This window comes from Nanorana parkeri, unplaced genomic scaffold (genome assembly GCF_000935625.1).
Source record: "Nanorana parkeri isolate BGI_ZX_2015 unplaced genomic scaffold, ASM93562v1 scaffold2592, whole genome shotgun sequence".
Classification (NCBI taxonomy): domain Eukaryota; kingdom Metazoa; phylum Chordata; class Amphibia; order Anura; family Dicroglossidae; genus Nanorana; species Nanorana parkeri.
This window is the reverse complement of record NW_017308860.1, coordinates 111817-128499: the sequence shown is the minus strand read 5'-3', so window position 1 is coordinate 128499 and position 16683 is coordinate 111817. Positions and strand designations below refer to the sequence as shown.

The following is a 16683-nucleotide window of genomic DNA, read 5'->3' as shown; positions in this document are numbered from 1 at the left end:
CCAGGGGGCCATACAAAAAAGAAATCTAGACCTGTTGATCGTATTCACAAGCCACCCCCCTAATGATAATATCATACGAGTGTCAAGCAAGGTCTGAGGGTCAGAGCAGAACTTACGTGGCATATCCAAAGACAATGTTTGCCGTCACCTTCAGATTCTCAGGAATTAGGATGGTGTTGTCATACTGGTTCCTGTAAGAAGACATGTCATTTGTGATGAGACAGACATGTACACTTTGAAACTAAAAAACACAAAACTACACTTCTGTATATGTCCATTATATGAGCTTTGTAATAAGAAGAGCATGGGAGGCTGCCTTTCTGAAAATGCTAGTTGCTGGGCTGTCATGCTGGACCTCTTGCTTCAATACCTTGACTGACTGACCTGGAACATGCAGACAGATAAAAACTTCTCACTGGTCTTTGACTTTTCCGATCTGCATATATGTTACAGGTTAGAAAGTACTGAAGCCAGAGACTCAGCATGGCCACCAACACATGAAAGAGCTGTTTCACCTGCCAAAGGATTTGTGTTTCTGTCCTTCCAGTCCTGAAATTTATACAGTTGTGCCGGATAGCACAGCTAGCCTGGTGGCCTGACTTTTCTCTGCTGCAGTTAAGCAACGCAGCCTAGTCGCTTCCCCACCTCTAGTTTGTGATTGGACAGCTAAGAGGAAGTAAGACATTGATAAGGTTATCTGTCTGTTCTCTCCTCCTGTCTGCATGTTCCTTGTCCACTGTGAATGCAGCACACCTGATTTGTAGGGATGATCGGTTCCGATACCGAGTATTTGGGTGAGTACTCGTATTCGCCCAAATGCTCTCATACCTTCCCTATACCGGAACTTCTGGTCAAAGGAAGATTTCCTGTGATCTAGCAGGGCCGTAGGGGAACATGGAGCAGGCTTCCCGGGTAATCAGGAAGCTGGGTGGCGAGTAATGACTCACCTTCCAGCTTCCTAATTGGCCGAACAGCCGACTCCTTGCTGATTGGCTGGCAAGCCGGCTTCCTGGCCAATCGGCATCGAGCTGGCCGAACAGCCGCCTCCTTGCTCATTGTTTGGGAAGCCGGCTTCTCGGCCAATCAGCATCGAGCTGGCCGAACAGCCGGCTCAATGCGGATTAGCTGGGAAGCCGGCTTTCCAGCCAATCAGGAAGCCGGGAGGCGAGTCATTACACACCATCCGGCTTCCCGATTGGCCGGGAAGCCGGCTCGATGCTGATTGGCTGGAAAACCGGTCTCCCGGCCAATCACAATCGAGCCAGCCAAACAACATGGAGATGGCTTCCCTGGCAATCAGGAAGCTGGGCAGCATGTTATTACCCGCTGCCCGGCTTCCTGATTGCCCAGGAAGCCAACTCCATGCCAGCAGAAGCACCGGTATTGGTACTCGGTATTGGCGAGTACCGAAAGCAAAATATCGATACTCGTACTCGATACCAAAAAACTGTATCGGTGCATCCCTACTGATTTATCACATGTACTGTCCCTCCCAATCCCAATACATAATTGCATTCATTGGTGCTTCTTAATACCTGCCTAGAGTTCAGTTTTAAAGCGACACTATCATTAATGCCCATCTCTGGGCTAACCAGAAACCTACCCTTGCCGAAGGATTACCTCACGTCTAATGCAGGTCTATGGAAGCTACTCTAGGTGTGCAGATGTCAGCAGTCTATAGACCACCGTAGAGAAAGGGTGGAAGAGGCATCGGGAACCAGTCTAACAGTCCAGAGAGAGGCGGCGGGAGTGGCGATCAGGTGAGTAAAATAGCTTTTCCTGTCCCCTAGACATAAAGGAGCACTTAACTCTTGCAGTGCAGGGGAAACCCAGTTTCTTAGTTGGCCTGGAGATGGGTTTTAAATTACATCTAAAGGCAAAGCTTTTCATTTTAGATTTGGAACGGGGAAGAGGGGTTAGAACCCCTGTCAGGTCTTTTTTGTTGTTGTTGTTGTCTGTGTCCCTGTTAAGGAGATTCACCCCCTCTAATTGTCCTGATCACCAGTGAAAGTGATGGGAAATCCAAAATTCTGAGTTGCCACCACAGCAGGAATACAGAGGAAATATTCCAATGGGGACACTTGTTTCTGTGACAACTGTCTAATAGGGGGTTTTCCTCAATTTGGAAAGAGATCCTCTCACTTTCTGTTGAGTCCATGGCACAGGAAGTGAAGGGAAATATCCCTACTAAGACACAGATGGTGCTTTAACTAAAAGCATCCCCATACAGGCGTACCTGGAAAAAAAGTGTCAGAATTTACTATACTAGTAATATATACTGCGGGGTGGGAAGGTTTGAAATATATATCAATTATCAATAAAGCTTTGATTTATTTATAATGGAGGGTCCCCTATTAATTTGCTCCATTTAATTTGCTCCATTTCAGGAGAAAAACAGCTTTCTTCAGCAGGATTTCAATCTCCATTGGAGCAACTGACCCGCCAATATCTTCTTTCCACTTTGGAGAAAACCACCACTACAGATAAGCATGTGTTCAGCAAAGGCATATATCTGCGGCTGGGAGTAAAAGCCGAGATGAGGCTAGAGATCTCCTGAACTATCTGCATATCAAGCCGAAATTAATTTATATCCATGGTAAAACCACTCCGATCCTCCTACTTTGTTCTATGGGCGAACATACACAGTACTGTGAGTGAAATCCATCAATTTTTTCTACACGTATGATATATATTTTTTCATGTTGACTGTTTCTTTTTGCATTTTTCCATACACGTGTTTGACGAGATCTGATATCTCCTTTCCAATCTTTGGGAATCCAATTCTTATATCTTCATAAAGTGGAGTTTTTCAGGGTGTGCCCTCTAACCAATGTTTATCCACACGCATTTTTTCTTATTTATTAGCCGTATGCAGCCACTTATTTGTTTGTTGATGTTCTTTGATATGGATTTTTTTTATATGTGCAATTTTAATATATATTTAATAAATAATTTTCTACGACAAATATAAAGTGTATGGTCAAAAAAATGTTGAAACAGTGGTGGGATCCCCTTTTTCGGGGAAAAATCGTTTTTTTAAAATTTACTATACTACCAGAATGCTGCTCTGTTCAGGTGAAATCCTCCACCAAACTCTACTGGGAAACCAACACTTTGGGAGGTGTTGAGCTCCTGTGGTCCCCTGCAGTGCTCAGTGGTTCCCACCACCAACCTCCACCCACCTCACCACTGTGTCCTGTTCTGCTGCATTGAAATCCCAAGCAGTGTTATCAACTCCTCCCTTTTGGACTATAAAACACTTTCCTTATCTCCATAACATTACAGGAAAGTGTTCTGTAGTTCAGCAGGGGATAATTGGGCAGGTCTGATAATACTGCTCAGTACAGCAAAAGCAATGTTGGCAGCTTAAACTATTAAGAACTTCTGCAAATTTTACATAATTAAGTATGGATATTCACTTTTTTTTTTAGACATTGGGCTTTCTAATGATCTTATGTCCTGGAGTAGACCTTACCTCTTCCGGCACATATCGAGTAGAAATACATTGAGCCCGGTCTCTTTTTCTTGCATCCGCTTTAGTATGCTTTGCACACACAAACAGTTGGAGGACTTGTACGGTTTTGGAGCATCGATGGGTACCATGAAACTGTTTCCAAAATTTTCATAACCGTGGCCCGCGTAGTACAACAATCCTGGGAGACAATGGGCATCATTATTACAGACATATGATTAGACACAAGCGAGTGATGGAAAATCTGCCCCAAATGTGGTGAAACGAAGCCCTTTATGTGATCAGCTGGAGAATATTCAATCAGGGGTGTCCATAGTATAATCACTGCCTGAGGCAGGGGAGAGGTTGATGGGGTGCTGGTGGTGCACGCTAATGGCACTCTGGTCGGTGTCCTGGTGGTGCACCACCCAGCTTGGGCTGGCATCCCACCCAGCTCACTGACGTCTCTGGTTTCCAGGAGCTGGGTGGAACACTGGCCAGAGGGTCACACTCAGCTGCTGGCAACCAGTGACATCACTGCTTGCTACGAGTTGGGCAGCTCACTGACACTGGTTGCCAGGTGGTGGGTGGAAAACTGGCCAGGGTGTCACACTCAGCTGCTGGCAACCAGTGACATCACGGTTGCTAAGAAATGGGCAGGACACCGGCCAGAGCATCCCAGGTTGCTAAGAGCTGAGAGGGGAGATGTGAATGGCCCTTACACATCTCCCCATGCGGGTCTTAGCAACCGAGGGCACTATGTCCGAAAAGCGGACGGCAGGCCTGGAACACCCCCCACATGACCCAAAGAGATGCCTCCTGAGGCAACAGCCACAGACTGCCTAATTATAGGCCCAGCCCTGTATTCAATGCTTTCGGTGCATTGGTGAACTGCTACCAATTGGTCCAACAGACTTGTTATCATTTCTTTATGTGCAGAGTTGATTTCAGACCGGAAATGGTCTGGTTTTTAATCAACTTAATTTTTTTCATAAACCGATTTTTCATCTTTTTAAATATCTGTAAAAAAAATAAATATTGAAACATCAATAAAAAAAAGGCATCCCTGTAACGAAGATCATCTATACTCAGCCCGTGTTATAAAATGGCACCCTACCTCTGCTCCTTGGCCAAGCACTAATAAGCCGGTGAGAGGAAGCACCATGTGCAGTATAGGGAAAAGGTGTTTTGACTCGGCCACAAAGCAGTGAAGCAATAGCATTTCAAGACACAGGCTGCCAAAAAGGTAACTACTGTCTAGGACAGGGGTGCCCACAATTTTTGTGTTTAAGATATACTTTTCAAATGACGAGCTACATGAGATCTACCAACAAAAAAAAAACCTCCCTCGCTCTCTTTCTCCTGGCTGTCTCTCCTTGCTCTCTCTCTCCTGGCTGTCTCTCCTTGCTCTCTCTCCTGGCTGTCTCTCCTTGCTCATCCCCCTGGCTGTCTCTCCTCTCTCCTGTCTGTCTCTCCTTGCTCATCCCCCTGGCTGTCTCTCCTCTCTCCCCTTGCTCATCCTCCTGGCTGTCTCTCCTCGCTCCCTCTCCTGGCTGTCATTCCTAGTTTTCTCTCTTGGCTGTCTCTCTTCGTTCTTTTGGCTGTCTCTCCTTGCTCTCTCTCCTGGCTGTCTCTCCTTGCTCTCTCTCCTGTCTGTCTCTCCTGGCTCACCTTGCTGTATTTTGCAAACAGTGCAGTGCAGCAGGCTGTGTAAACTAATATTCTTTGATGTAATACATAGCACTTCAACCACCAGTATCCACCAGAAAGGTGTCAGGGAGCTTGGCTCAGCAGACTCAGGCTAATAGGAAATCATGTGTGCACAGCTAAATAAATATACCAAAATGGAATAAAGGGGCCGCCATTCACACCCTTCGTGATCTACCAGCATCAGCTTGAGAGCTACTGGTAGATCACGATCTACCTAATGGGCACCCCTGGTCTAGGTGATGCTTTTTACAGGGCTGCTCTTTATAGATAGAGCCCCTATGGTGACAGGATGTTCAGAAATAAAGGATGCAAAGTCAAAAGGTTAAAGAGTTCAAAAGTGCTTTTAAAAGGAGAACTATGGGGTTAGGGCTTTTCCCCATAGTTCTCCTTAGGGTAACGGGAGGACACAAACTAGCGTCCTCCCGTCACCCAAAGCTCAGTATACCGCGAGCTACTGCTTACGGTATACTGAGACGCCGCAGCCGGAATGGATCCCGACAATGCTGTCTGGATCCACCCAGCTGCGTGAGTGACATCTGACTCTGCCTATGTAGAGGCAGAGCCAGCTGTACCCGCCCCCTCCCCCATCTGTTCCGCCAGTCAGTGCTGGAGGATCGGGGAGGGGAGGGGGGTAATCCCTGCAGGGAGCCGTGAGTGACAGTCACGGCTCTCTGCAGGGATAGATCGAGAAGTGAGTGAGCGACGGTATGTGTTCGCTCACTTCCCGATCTACTGAGCCGACCTGTGACAGTCTCATTGTCACAGGTCGGCTCAGATTATGAGGCTGAGTGAAAATCACTCGCCTCTTAATTCTGCTTGAAATGTTCACAATTCAAGCAAACAAAAAACAGCCAATGGCTCCTCCTTCATCAGGGCTTAGACTGGGATAAGGATTTGACTGGGCTTTACTATGCACCCACATCATGCCATTGAGATATCACTAGTTTCTGCAAAGCTTAGCTCTTGGTTAGCCTACGGTCTAGTACGTTAAAAATACTGGACAATGCATGACCCTATTAGTTATACCTTCACAGCAAGCGGTAAGTGGGAGCTGTAGCTACACCAGAGACCTCAAAAAGAATTCTCCAATTAAATAAAAGTCAATCAAATAAGATAGCACACCAAGAAAAATGTTTTGAATGTTTATATTCCTCAGCATAGATAATACCTAAGTATACACATTGGATAGGAAATCACACACAATACTGAGTGATATACTTACTATACATGAGACAGTTTTCACTTAGTATTAGAGCTGCAGCTAACGATTATTTTCAAAATCGATTAGTTAGCCGATTATTAATTGCGATTAATCGGTTAATCGGATAAACAATAAAATACATTTTAAAAAATGGCTCCAGTGATGGACTACTCCAGAAAGGTGTCAGGGAGCTTGGCTCAGCAGACTCAGGCTAATAGGAAATCATGTGTGCACAGCTAAATAAATATACCAAAATGGAATAAAGGGGCCGCCATTCACACCCTTCGTGATCTACCAGCATCAGCTTGAGAGCTACTGGTAGATCACGATCTACCTAATGGGCACCCCTGGTCTAGGTGATGCTTTTTACAGGGCTGCTCTTTATAGATAGAGCCCCTATGGTGACAGGATGTTCAGAAATAAAGGATGCAAAGTCAAAAGGTTAAAGAGTTCAAAAGTGCTTTTAAAAGGAGAACTATGGGGTTAGGGCTTTTCCCCATAGTTCTCCTTAGGGTAACGGGAGGACACAAACTAGCGTCCTCCCGTCACCCAAAGCTCAGTATACCGCGAGCTACTGCTTACGGTATACTGAGACGCCGCAGCCGGAATGGATCCCGACAATGCTGTCTGGATCCACCCAGCTGCGTGAGTGACATCTGACTCTGCCTATGTAGAGGCAGAGCCAGCTGTACCCGCCCCCTCCCCCATCTGTTCCGCCAGTCAGTGCTGGAGGATCGGGGAGGGGAGGGGGGTAATCCCTGCAGGGAGCCGTGAGTGACAGTCACGGCTCTCTGCAGGGATAGATCGAGAAGTGAGTGAGCGACGGTATGTGTTCGCTCACTTCCCGATCTACTGAGCCGACCTGTGACAGTCTCATTGTCACAGGTCGGCTCAGATTATGAGGCTGAGTGAAAATCACTCGCCTCTTAATTCTGCTTGAAATGTTCACAATTCAAGCAAACAAAAAACAGCCAATGGCTCCTCCTTCATCAGGGCTTAGACTGGGATAAGGATTTGACTGGGCTTTACTATGCACCCACATCATGCCATTGAGATATCACTAGTTTCTGCAAAGCTTAGCTCTTGGTTAGCCTACGGTCTAGTACGTTAAAAATACTGGACAATGCATGACCCTATTAGTTATACCTTCACAGCAAGCGGTAAGTGGGAGCTGTAGCTACACCAGAGACCTCAAAAAGAATTCTCCAATTAAATAAAAGTCAATCAAATAAGATAGCACACCAAGAAAAATGTTTTGAATGTTTATATTCCTCAGCATAGATAATACCTAAGTATACACATTGGATAGGAAATCACACACAATACTGAGTGATATACTTACTATACATGAGACAGTTTTCACTTAGTATTAGAGCTGCAGCTAACGATTATTTTCAAAATCGATTAGTTAGCCGATTATTAATTGCGATTAATCGGTTAATCGGATAAACAATATTGGGGAGGAGGTGCGGTGCGCAGCGTGTGTGGAGCTGTGAACAGGGCCAACTGATCGGAAGCCGATTAATCGATTATTGAAAAAGTTGACAACTTTTTCAATAATCGATTATAATCGATTATGTCGATTAGTTGTTGCAGCCCTACTTAGTATGCAATATAGTCAACATAATATAGATATATAGATCTATATAGATATCTATATAGATATACACTGTATATATATAGAAAATATTGTGGGATCCCGATTCAAAAGAGTTATGAGTCACCATACACAAAGTATAAAGAAGCTGGGCGCCGGGTGACAGGTGGAGGTGCAATAAATAGCCAGTGTTTTGGGGAACTAGTCCACTTTCTCAAGTCAAATTCCACCTACGGTCTAGTCCCAGAGTGGGCAACCTTTTAGAACTGAAGACAAGTCATGTACAGTTCTACACGAGAGGCGAACGCATTCACTCCCGAGGATTTGCATAGTTGGTAAACAAAGCTATTACAAAGCGGGTGCCAGAGTGTCAAAGCAAACTAAAAACAGACAGCAGAACTCTTTGTAAAAGAGGGAAGCAGAGGTCTTATCAGTCTGTAATATCTTGCAAAACAAAACCACAGGAAGTATGGGTGGATACAATTTCAGAACCAAACACGATAACCTAAAATTACCGCGGCGGTGCTCAAAGTCGAGAATACAGTAATATACATGTAAGTTAGATTCATACATAGGCATATGACTGTATTTACCATTAGGTGCTCTTGGACCTGTGTTGGTGTACTGAGAGAAATTTGGGATACTGTCCAGGAAAGGACCTTTGGCCCTGGGGGACAAACACAACCAACTAGCCCTTTAGTGGTAGGAAGAGATTTCTATGCAAAGCGTACCATGGTACCTCACTGATTAGGTAGCATGGTAAAAGGCTGGTGTTCTTAAAGAACATGGTTTATTAGGGGACACCTTTTCCCACCCTCCAACATCTGCTTCCTTCTCAGAGGGATTGATAAGGTTGGTGCTGGAAGACCATCTGGGTCTGTTATGATTGCAGGTAGCTATATCATGCCCAGCACCTGTCACTGACTGCAAGTCTTGATTGTCTAAAATAGTGAAGTCTCTCTGCTCAGGATGATTCTCACTGGAAGAAAAGCCCAGTACGTACTGCCAAACATGCAATAGTGCGCAGGCACACACGGAAGTGTGCAATACGGAACATGCGTGGAAACACAAACGCATGAAAGAAGACGTGCACGGACCAACAGGGTGGCGCACAGGAAGTTGCATAGGACATGCACTAATGGGCTGGCCTATGTAAACAAGCTTGTAATGTGCACAGGTTGCTGGAAGATCTTCAGCTTGTTCCTGTCTCCCTGTGATCTGATCTGTCTGCGTGATTCCTGCACCTGACTCGGCTTGTTTCCTGACCACTCCTTTCGCATGCTGCCTGCCACTGAGACCTCGGCCTGTTTGCTGGATTACTCTCTGCCTTCTGCCTGGTGCCTCGCTGATCTGCTGCTCTCAACCTGTGCCCCCGACATCTCTCCTGGTTCTCGATTGTGTACTTCACTGCCCAGCTGGCTGTGACCTCGGACTATATCCTTGACTTGCTTCAGTCTCCTGTTCCAGTTGGATCCCTAGGGTTCCTGGACTCACGCAGTGCAGTCTGCTTCATCGGCACTCGTGCTACTCTGTGTCCACACACCCCCTGTCCCCACTTCCAAGGAGTGTTGGACAAGAGGCGCAAGGGCAGCCCCCTCATCCATTCGGTCTTCGCTCAGTCTCCCCCTCACGTGTGATACTGCTGAGTGTCCTAGCCCAAGGACTGGACTAGGGCATTCTACCAATTTCAGATCCTCTACACAGCAAACACATTTGGGTTGGTGAGCCTTATCAAAGTATGTAAATATCCATACACCTTCAATTTATATCTGGGGAATAAACTGAAAACAATGTAGATATTCGGTGGGGACCAAACTTTGAACCAGCAGAAGAAGCATAGAAATATCCCATCTAGAAGCCAGTAGTGGTTAGTTACATTCAGCTGGACTTGTTCTGTAATAATGAAAATGTTTTGCAGCTTATCCAAAACACTTCTTCAGTTCCAATGAGTGCCAGAAACATGCCCCCAGCATTATTATCCACACAGGTAACACAGGGGTCTTAATCACCATGGAATGTGTCAAGGCAGTTGTTGTTTGTTTGTTGTTTGTTGGTTTAAGAACAAAAAAAAAATAAAGCCTGTGTTTTCACACGCATTGCATCCTGTGTCTTTCAAACCCGGCAATAAACCGAGACAGAAGATTGTACATCCAAAAGGCCCACCACCCAAATCCAAGTGAAGTAACCTGGTATATACAGTTCAGTGTAGGGAAAAATGAAAAGACTGCAAATTGGGGAGACAAAACAACCTCTCAACAAATGAATGACACAACATAGGAGGGCACATTATACAGGTCATGATGCAACAGTCTTACTACACCTAAAGGAGAACTATGGGGTCAGGGCGTTTCCCCATAGTTCTCCTAAGGGTCCTCAGGAGAACACAAACTAGCGTCCTCCCGTGACCCAAAGCTCAGTATACCGCGAGCTAAAGCTTGCGGTATACTGAGACGCCACCGCCGGGACGGATCCCGACAATACTGTCTGGATCCACCCAGCTGCGGGATTGACAGCTGGCTCTGCCTATCTAGAGGCAGATCCAGCTGTGCCCGCCCCCTCCCCCGTCCGTTTCGCCAGTCAGCGCTGAAGGATTCGGAGCAGGGAGGGGGGGAATCCCTGCAGGGAGCCGTGAGTGACAGCCACGGCTCTCTGCATGGATAGTTCGAGAAGTGAGCGAGCGCCTGTATGTGTTCGCTCACTTCCCGATCTACTGAGCCGACCTGTGACAGTTTAATTGTCACAGGTCGGCTCAGATTATAAGGCTGAGTGAAAATCACTCGCCTCATAATTCTCCTTTAAGGAAAGGGCACATTCCTTTAGAGACAGCGAGGTGTACATTTTAGGCAACTAGTTTGCAAGAGAAGTGAAGAAGATCATCTCTGTCTAACTGGAACAACCATCCCTAACAAGAGTTTGGGATTTTTACACCATCTGCCATGTTTACCCTGTTTACCCTGGCTATTAGAACACCTTTTGCCTTGTAGATGGAAGAATTAACACCTTTGCGGACCACCTGACATGAAATGAAACCAGAACAGAATGTTTTGCACAACTTTTACACCTCCCATTATGTTCTCGGAAAACCAACATCTACTTTGACACATTCAATGGTGATCAAGGTGCCTGTGCTACCTGTGTGGATATGTTCCTGGCACTCATTAGAACTGAATAAGTGACTGCAAAACATCTTCAGCATTACAGTACAAGTCCAGTTGAATGTGACAAGCTATTCCTAGCTATACCATGACCTGAATGAACGAGACAACAAATTACACTAAATACGGGGCTTTTAAGGTGTCAGATCAGGGATGAAAGAATCATGAATACATCACATATTTATTGAAAAAAATGCGTTAGGGACAGAGGAGACACGGATGGTCTGGTGGCTGGAGGAGGTGTTTGAGAGATCTTAACAACTTGGTTAATACTGTTAAGGAATTCATGGAAGGTTATCAAGTCCCTCCTGCCTTGCCATTCTTATATGCTCCCTATGTCTTCTCAGTGATGAGGGATATCCCCCTGATTTGTGGATCTTTTCACCATCAGATGCCTAAAAAATGGCCACCTCCTATCTTCCTGAAGAAGCTTCAGCGCAATGCGTAGAAGAAGGTCCGACACATCACACATTTATGAATGGTTGAAGGATACAAATTATGATGATAGAATATATCCAGTTAATTGTTATGAGGATATTGAAGCTTAAGGAGTTTATTGAGCTATTTGTTAATGTTGATGTGGTCCAGGGAGGTATAATGCCTTGGTATAAGCATACAATCCTATACAGGGAGTTGTTGCTGGCGTATATCCTAGTCATTTGGGGATCTTTTATATGTTTTAGCATAGATGTTTAGTTTATTATTTTTTTCACTAAATATGTGATGTTTGATACAATGTTTTCATAATCTTTTCCTCCCTGATCTGACACCTTAAAAACCCCGTATTTAGTATATATGGTTGTTGGATTTGTAGGTTTAGAGGTGTGGCGTCTTGTTTTCTCTGGTGGTTCATCAGATTCTTTTTTTTATAAATCTGAGTGAATGAGAACCTTCACAGACATCCTATCTCTAACCACTTCCTAGACTGAAGCATAAGAGCTGTATACTGAATGTCACATCTGGTTGGATGGTCAGAGCTGTCCATTAACATCACCAACTGTACACATTCCATTCAAAACCAGGCCTTCAATGCAGCTGTAGAATGTAGAACGTTCGTTCCATGGAATTTACAGAGAGGACAGCCAACCCCTTTGCTAGGCCATTATGATTTTATACAACCGTATTTATTACTTCTTACCATATACTCCTTTGTCCAGTAAAAGCATAAATTCATCCACTGTATTCTTCATTTCAACTTCAGTGAGGTCAAGAAGAGATACAACCTTGAAGTCAAGTTGTCGCAGTAAGTTTGTGAGTTCGTACACATCGACCATCGGAGCTTTAAGTTGTGAGTGGTTTTTGTAGGACATGTTCCCGATTAATAAGGCAACCTTGTCTGTAGCTGTAAAGAGACACATTCAAATATTCATAATGGAATAGGAACTTTCTTAGGCATTCTATACTTCCTCACAGCAACCAATCAGATACAGACTTTATGGCCAAATATATATTTTGTTGAGTTTTGGATCTTTTTTTTTTTGGGGTCCCATTGGGGGATTTCCCTGTACTTCCACACAAGAGGAAATCTCTCCAGTGGAAATTCCCATTTAGACAGTTGTCACTTTTTCCATGTGTTCCTGTTTTGGTGAAAAATATAAATTTGACAGTGATCACTAGGACACTAGTGATTGTGCTATGGAGAAGGTATTCCCATTGCCTTAGTGCAAGGCTATATGAAGGTCTTATTTACATTCATATTTAGGGCAGGTTCACACCATTTTCCGGACCATATCTGGTCTGGAAAATGGTGTGAACCTGCCTGCAGTTACGGTGCATTCCAGGCCAGACAAAATGAGACATGCAGTATTTTTCTGGTCTGGAACAAACTGCGCTGGTGTGAACAGAGGCCAGAAATAGCATAGGGATAAATTAGGATGCATTTTGGGTCCAAAAACAATCTGGTCTGGTGATGATCTGGATTTGGTGTGAATGGGCCCTTAGGGAAGATCCAGTGTATTGTACATGCATGGGTAAGTCTGTGCCACAGGTGGTGTGAATTTGCTCATTAAGTGGGGCGAATTTAGGTTTGTGTATTGTATTTGGTCTTGTTTGCTTGTAACCTAGCAAAATGGGTCCATGGCGGCCCCCAAAACATTGGTATTATGCTTACTTCCACTACATGGTTTTTCTACTTCAACCTCATTAAAAGCTTGAGCTTTTTTGGCTAGTGCTGGCATTCTTTTTTTGCAAGCAATAAAAAAAAAAACACAGGGGTTCTACCCCTTCCAAATCTAAAAATAAGTTCTGGCTTTGGCTACCCTTTAAATATGAACTTACTCCCCCCTGCATGGAAACAACAACATAGAGTAGGCCAGGTTAAGCTTTTTACACCAGACATTATTTTTGTTTAATGCATGGTCCACTTCCACTATAAGGCCAAAAGTTTGTGGACATTCACTTTACATGTTTCCAGTGAAGGGTGCTGGTAACGCTGTTAAGACAATTGTGTAGGTCCAGTCTTGTGGCAACAGTTTGGGGAAAGTCCTTTTCTGTTCTAGTATGCGCACAAAGCCAGCTCTATAAAGACATGGTTGATGAGTGTGATATGGCGGAACTCAAGTGCCCTGACCTCAACCCTAATGAACACCAGATTGCAAGCCAGATCTTCTCGTCAGCATCAGCAACTGGCCTCACAAATGGTTGTGGAATGGGATGTCTAACAAGCTCATATAGGTATGATGGTCAGGTGTCCACAAACGTTTGGCCATATACTGTACATGGCCAGCTGCAGTCCTAGGTATAGCTGCATTCCATAGACACAGCTAGTTTGCCACATATGACATATCCTAATGGGCTGAGAGAATAGCTCCAAAGCATACAATAATTATGCAATACTTTTTGTTGCCCTGCCAGGGTATATCTCATATATTTGAATGGAGAAACCAAACTTAATTTGATATATTGAAATTATGTATTGACTGAATAGAAACTCAGTTGCAAATATTCTGAGGAACGGGGCATGCCCCGGAAACGCGTCAAACGCTAGTACGCAGGGTCGGCTGTGAGGCTGTGTTCTATCAAAGATTGTGACTGGGTTGGAATGTGTGATCGGGCACGTGGTCACACATTTTAACGTAACCCTGCCCACTTTTTCGGCGGTGGAATATGTGACCGACAAAAGGTGAAGAATTCCAACGCTTTCTCAGCTGTTTCAGGGCAGATCGGCATTGCAGATCGTATGTGCAGGAGAACCGATCTGCCCTGAAACAGCTGATTGGTCCTGAAATGTCACTTCTATCGACTTTGTGAGTGCGATCTCACATTCCACAAAATCAGATAGAAGGGACATTTCAGGACCGATCAGCTGTTCCAGGGCAGATCGGTTCTCCTGCACATACCATCTGTGATGCCGATCTGCCCTGGAACCGCTGAGAAAGAGTTGGAATTATTCACCTTTTGCCAGTGACACATTCTACCGACAAAAAAGTGGGCAGGATTACTTTAGAATGTGTGACCATGTGACCGGTTACACATTCTAACGCCGTCACAAACTTTGATAGAACAGCGGCATGCCAGCTTGCTAAACGGACGGCGATTGTATTGTATACAGAACGGGTCTATGCACCCTGGCTGGAACAGAACTTGGGATGTTATTTCTCCTCAACTTAATATACCTTTGTGAGCATTTTATTGTTCTTTTTATGTAATTTACTTAATAAAGCGTTCCTTCACATAGATTGGGCGCTCTGTGCCTTTGCTCTCTGATTTGATCTAAAGGTTCCCCGGTCCTTACTATGGAGAAGCCCCCTGTGTGACTGGCGTTTTTGAAATGGGAGAAGATTAGTAGCTGCAGCCTGCGCCGGGAGTGGATTTGACTTTTTTCAGTTGCAAAAAGTTGTGAAAAGTATAAAGTCGTACAATAAGTTCAGCAGTAGAATGATGAAGACACTCTTAATGACTCACGCTGTAGCAAAGAGAAAAAGGAAATCTTTTGGAAAACAGTCGTATGAGTACTAATCATTTCTATCACAGAAATGTGTGAAGTGACACATTTCGTGACTGCCGGCAATGACTCATAATAGGGCCCCATGCAAATAATAGAGACAGGGTACATCCCTTAACAATGGCATCAATCTAAATTCTTTTAGACATTCTTTTCTACACATAGAACAATGATGTCAGCGTCTGCTTCAGAATTTTTCAAATGAATGTTTAAAATGGAATTCCAGCCAAACCTTTTTTTCCTTTTATTTGATTTGATAGAGATGACAAGGGCTGGAGCTTTGGGTTATTTCTGCTATTCAGGGTGCCGTGAGGCAGAGAATACCCCTCATCTCCAGTGACAGCGACAATGCTATCACCAGACATGAAGTGAGAGGAAATATGCAACAGAGAAATAGCAATACAAAGCTGAAAGGAGTTCTAGCCTTCTCTTATTCTACTAAAAACACTGTGTGTGTGGTTTGTGCATATTTTCCCCCACTTCCTATCCAGAGAAACTGTTTGCATCGATAGAGTAAGGCCCCTTTCACTCGGTCGCTCCGATCGGGTCCGCCTGTCAGTTTTTCAGGTAGACCCGCTTGGATGCCCCATGCAAGTCTATGGGCAGCCATGTGTAAATGGATGGGTGTCAGTTTACATCTGGTTACCCCCGCTTCTGGCCGGGTCCGGAAAAGCACATGGAACAGTGATCCATTTTGCTGGACCGGATCATGCCGGATCAGGGGTAAACATGTCTGTTTACATCAGATTCCCCATAGACACACATGGGGTCCAGCAGTTTCCATGTTTTTCCCTCCATCGCAAGGAAAAAACTGTATGGACACGGATGTCACAGCAGTGACATCCGCTCCATCCTGCTGTGCTCAGGAGAGGATTTGTGCACTGCATGTGCATGCGCAGAAACCCATGCAGATCGGGTCTGCATTTGGTGTGAACAAGCCCTTAGGGTGGCTCCACTTTATGGAGGAACGACAAAGCCACCCTTGGACAGCAGCATTTTCACCTTGTGAGGAGGGTGGTGTTAGATGGACTAGCAGCTTTAGACAGTTTTGACTAACAAATCCAACTGCAAACTCCAGTCAACCTTTTTTTAAGCAGTTAAGCAACAGCAACAATTTTTTTCCCTTTTGGTACAAAGGTTTTATATAAATAAATAAAAGCTGAGAATTGTAAGTACCCCTGTCAGTGTTAATTGGTTTGCCCCAACCCTCTATCTGCCCCTTTTGCTGGACAGCTTGGTCTGGTAAAGGAAGTTGAGAAATAATAGACTTACTGGCCTGATCAACAGATGAAAACAGTGGGGAAAAAGCCCAAAAGAGAAATCTAATGCAGACACCACATCTAAGGATTGTTAAGCTGCAATATATTACATTTTTAGGTTTTGGGGTTTACATACACTTTAACTAGGCAAAGTAACAGGTTCACTTTACAGCAAGCACTGCACAGAGTTTATACCTACTGTCTGTCCATGTGTTTCTGTGCTTCTGTAGCTTATAAAAATCCTCAATAATTCTAGATAAGGGGAACATGCTACCCCCGAATTTCTTACACTAGTGTTTGGTGCCTGAACTGGCAATCACTATCCTTGAGTCAATCCACAGCAAACACCACTCACATTCCAGGTCTG

At 44.6% G+C, this 16683-nt stretch overlaps 1 protein-coding gene across 1 annotated transcript in view; it reads right to left on the bottom strand.

Annotated features, from left to right (window-relative positions):
- Nucleotides 1-116: 116 nt before the first annotated feature.
- Nucleotides 117-16683, bottom strand: part of LOC108801977 (mucosa-associated lymphoid tissue lymphoma translocation protein 1-like) — a gene marked incomplete at its 3' end in the record, with an annotated part of 93863 nt that continues 77296 nt past the window's right edge. The window contains exons 9-11 of the mRNA XM_018573882.1: nt 12253-12456; nt 3476-3653; nt 117-191 (exon numbers count right to left, since the gene is read on the bottom strand). Of these exons, the coding sequence (XP_018429384.1) occupies nt 117-191; nt 3476-3653; nt 12253-12456 (457 nt within the window). The remainder of the gene's footprint in view (nt 192-3475; nt 3654-12252; nt 12457-16683) is intronic.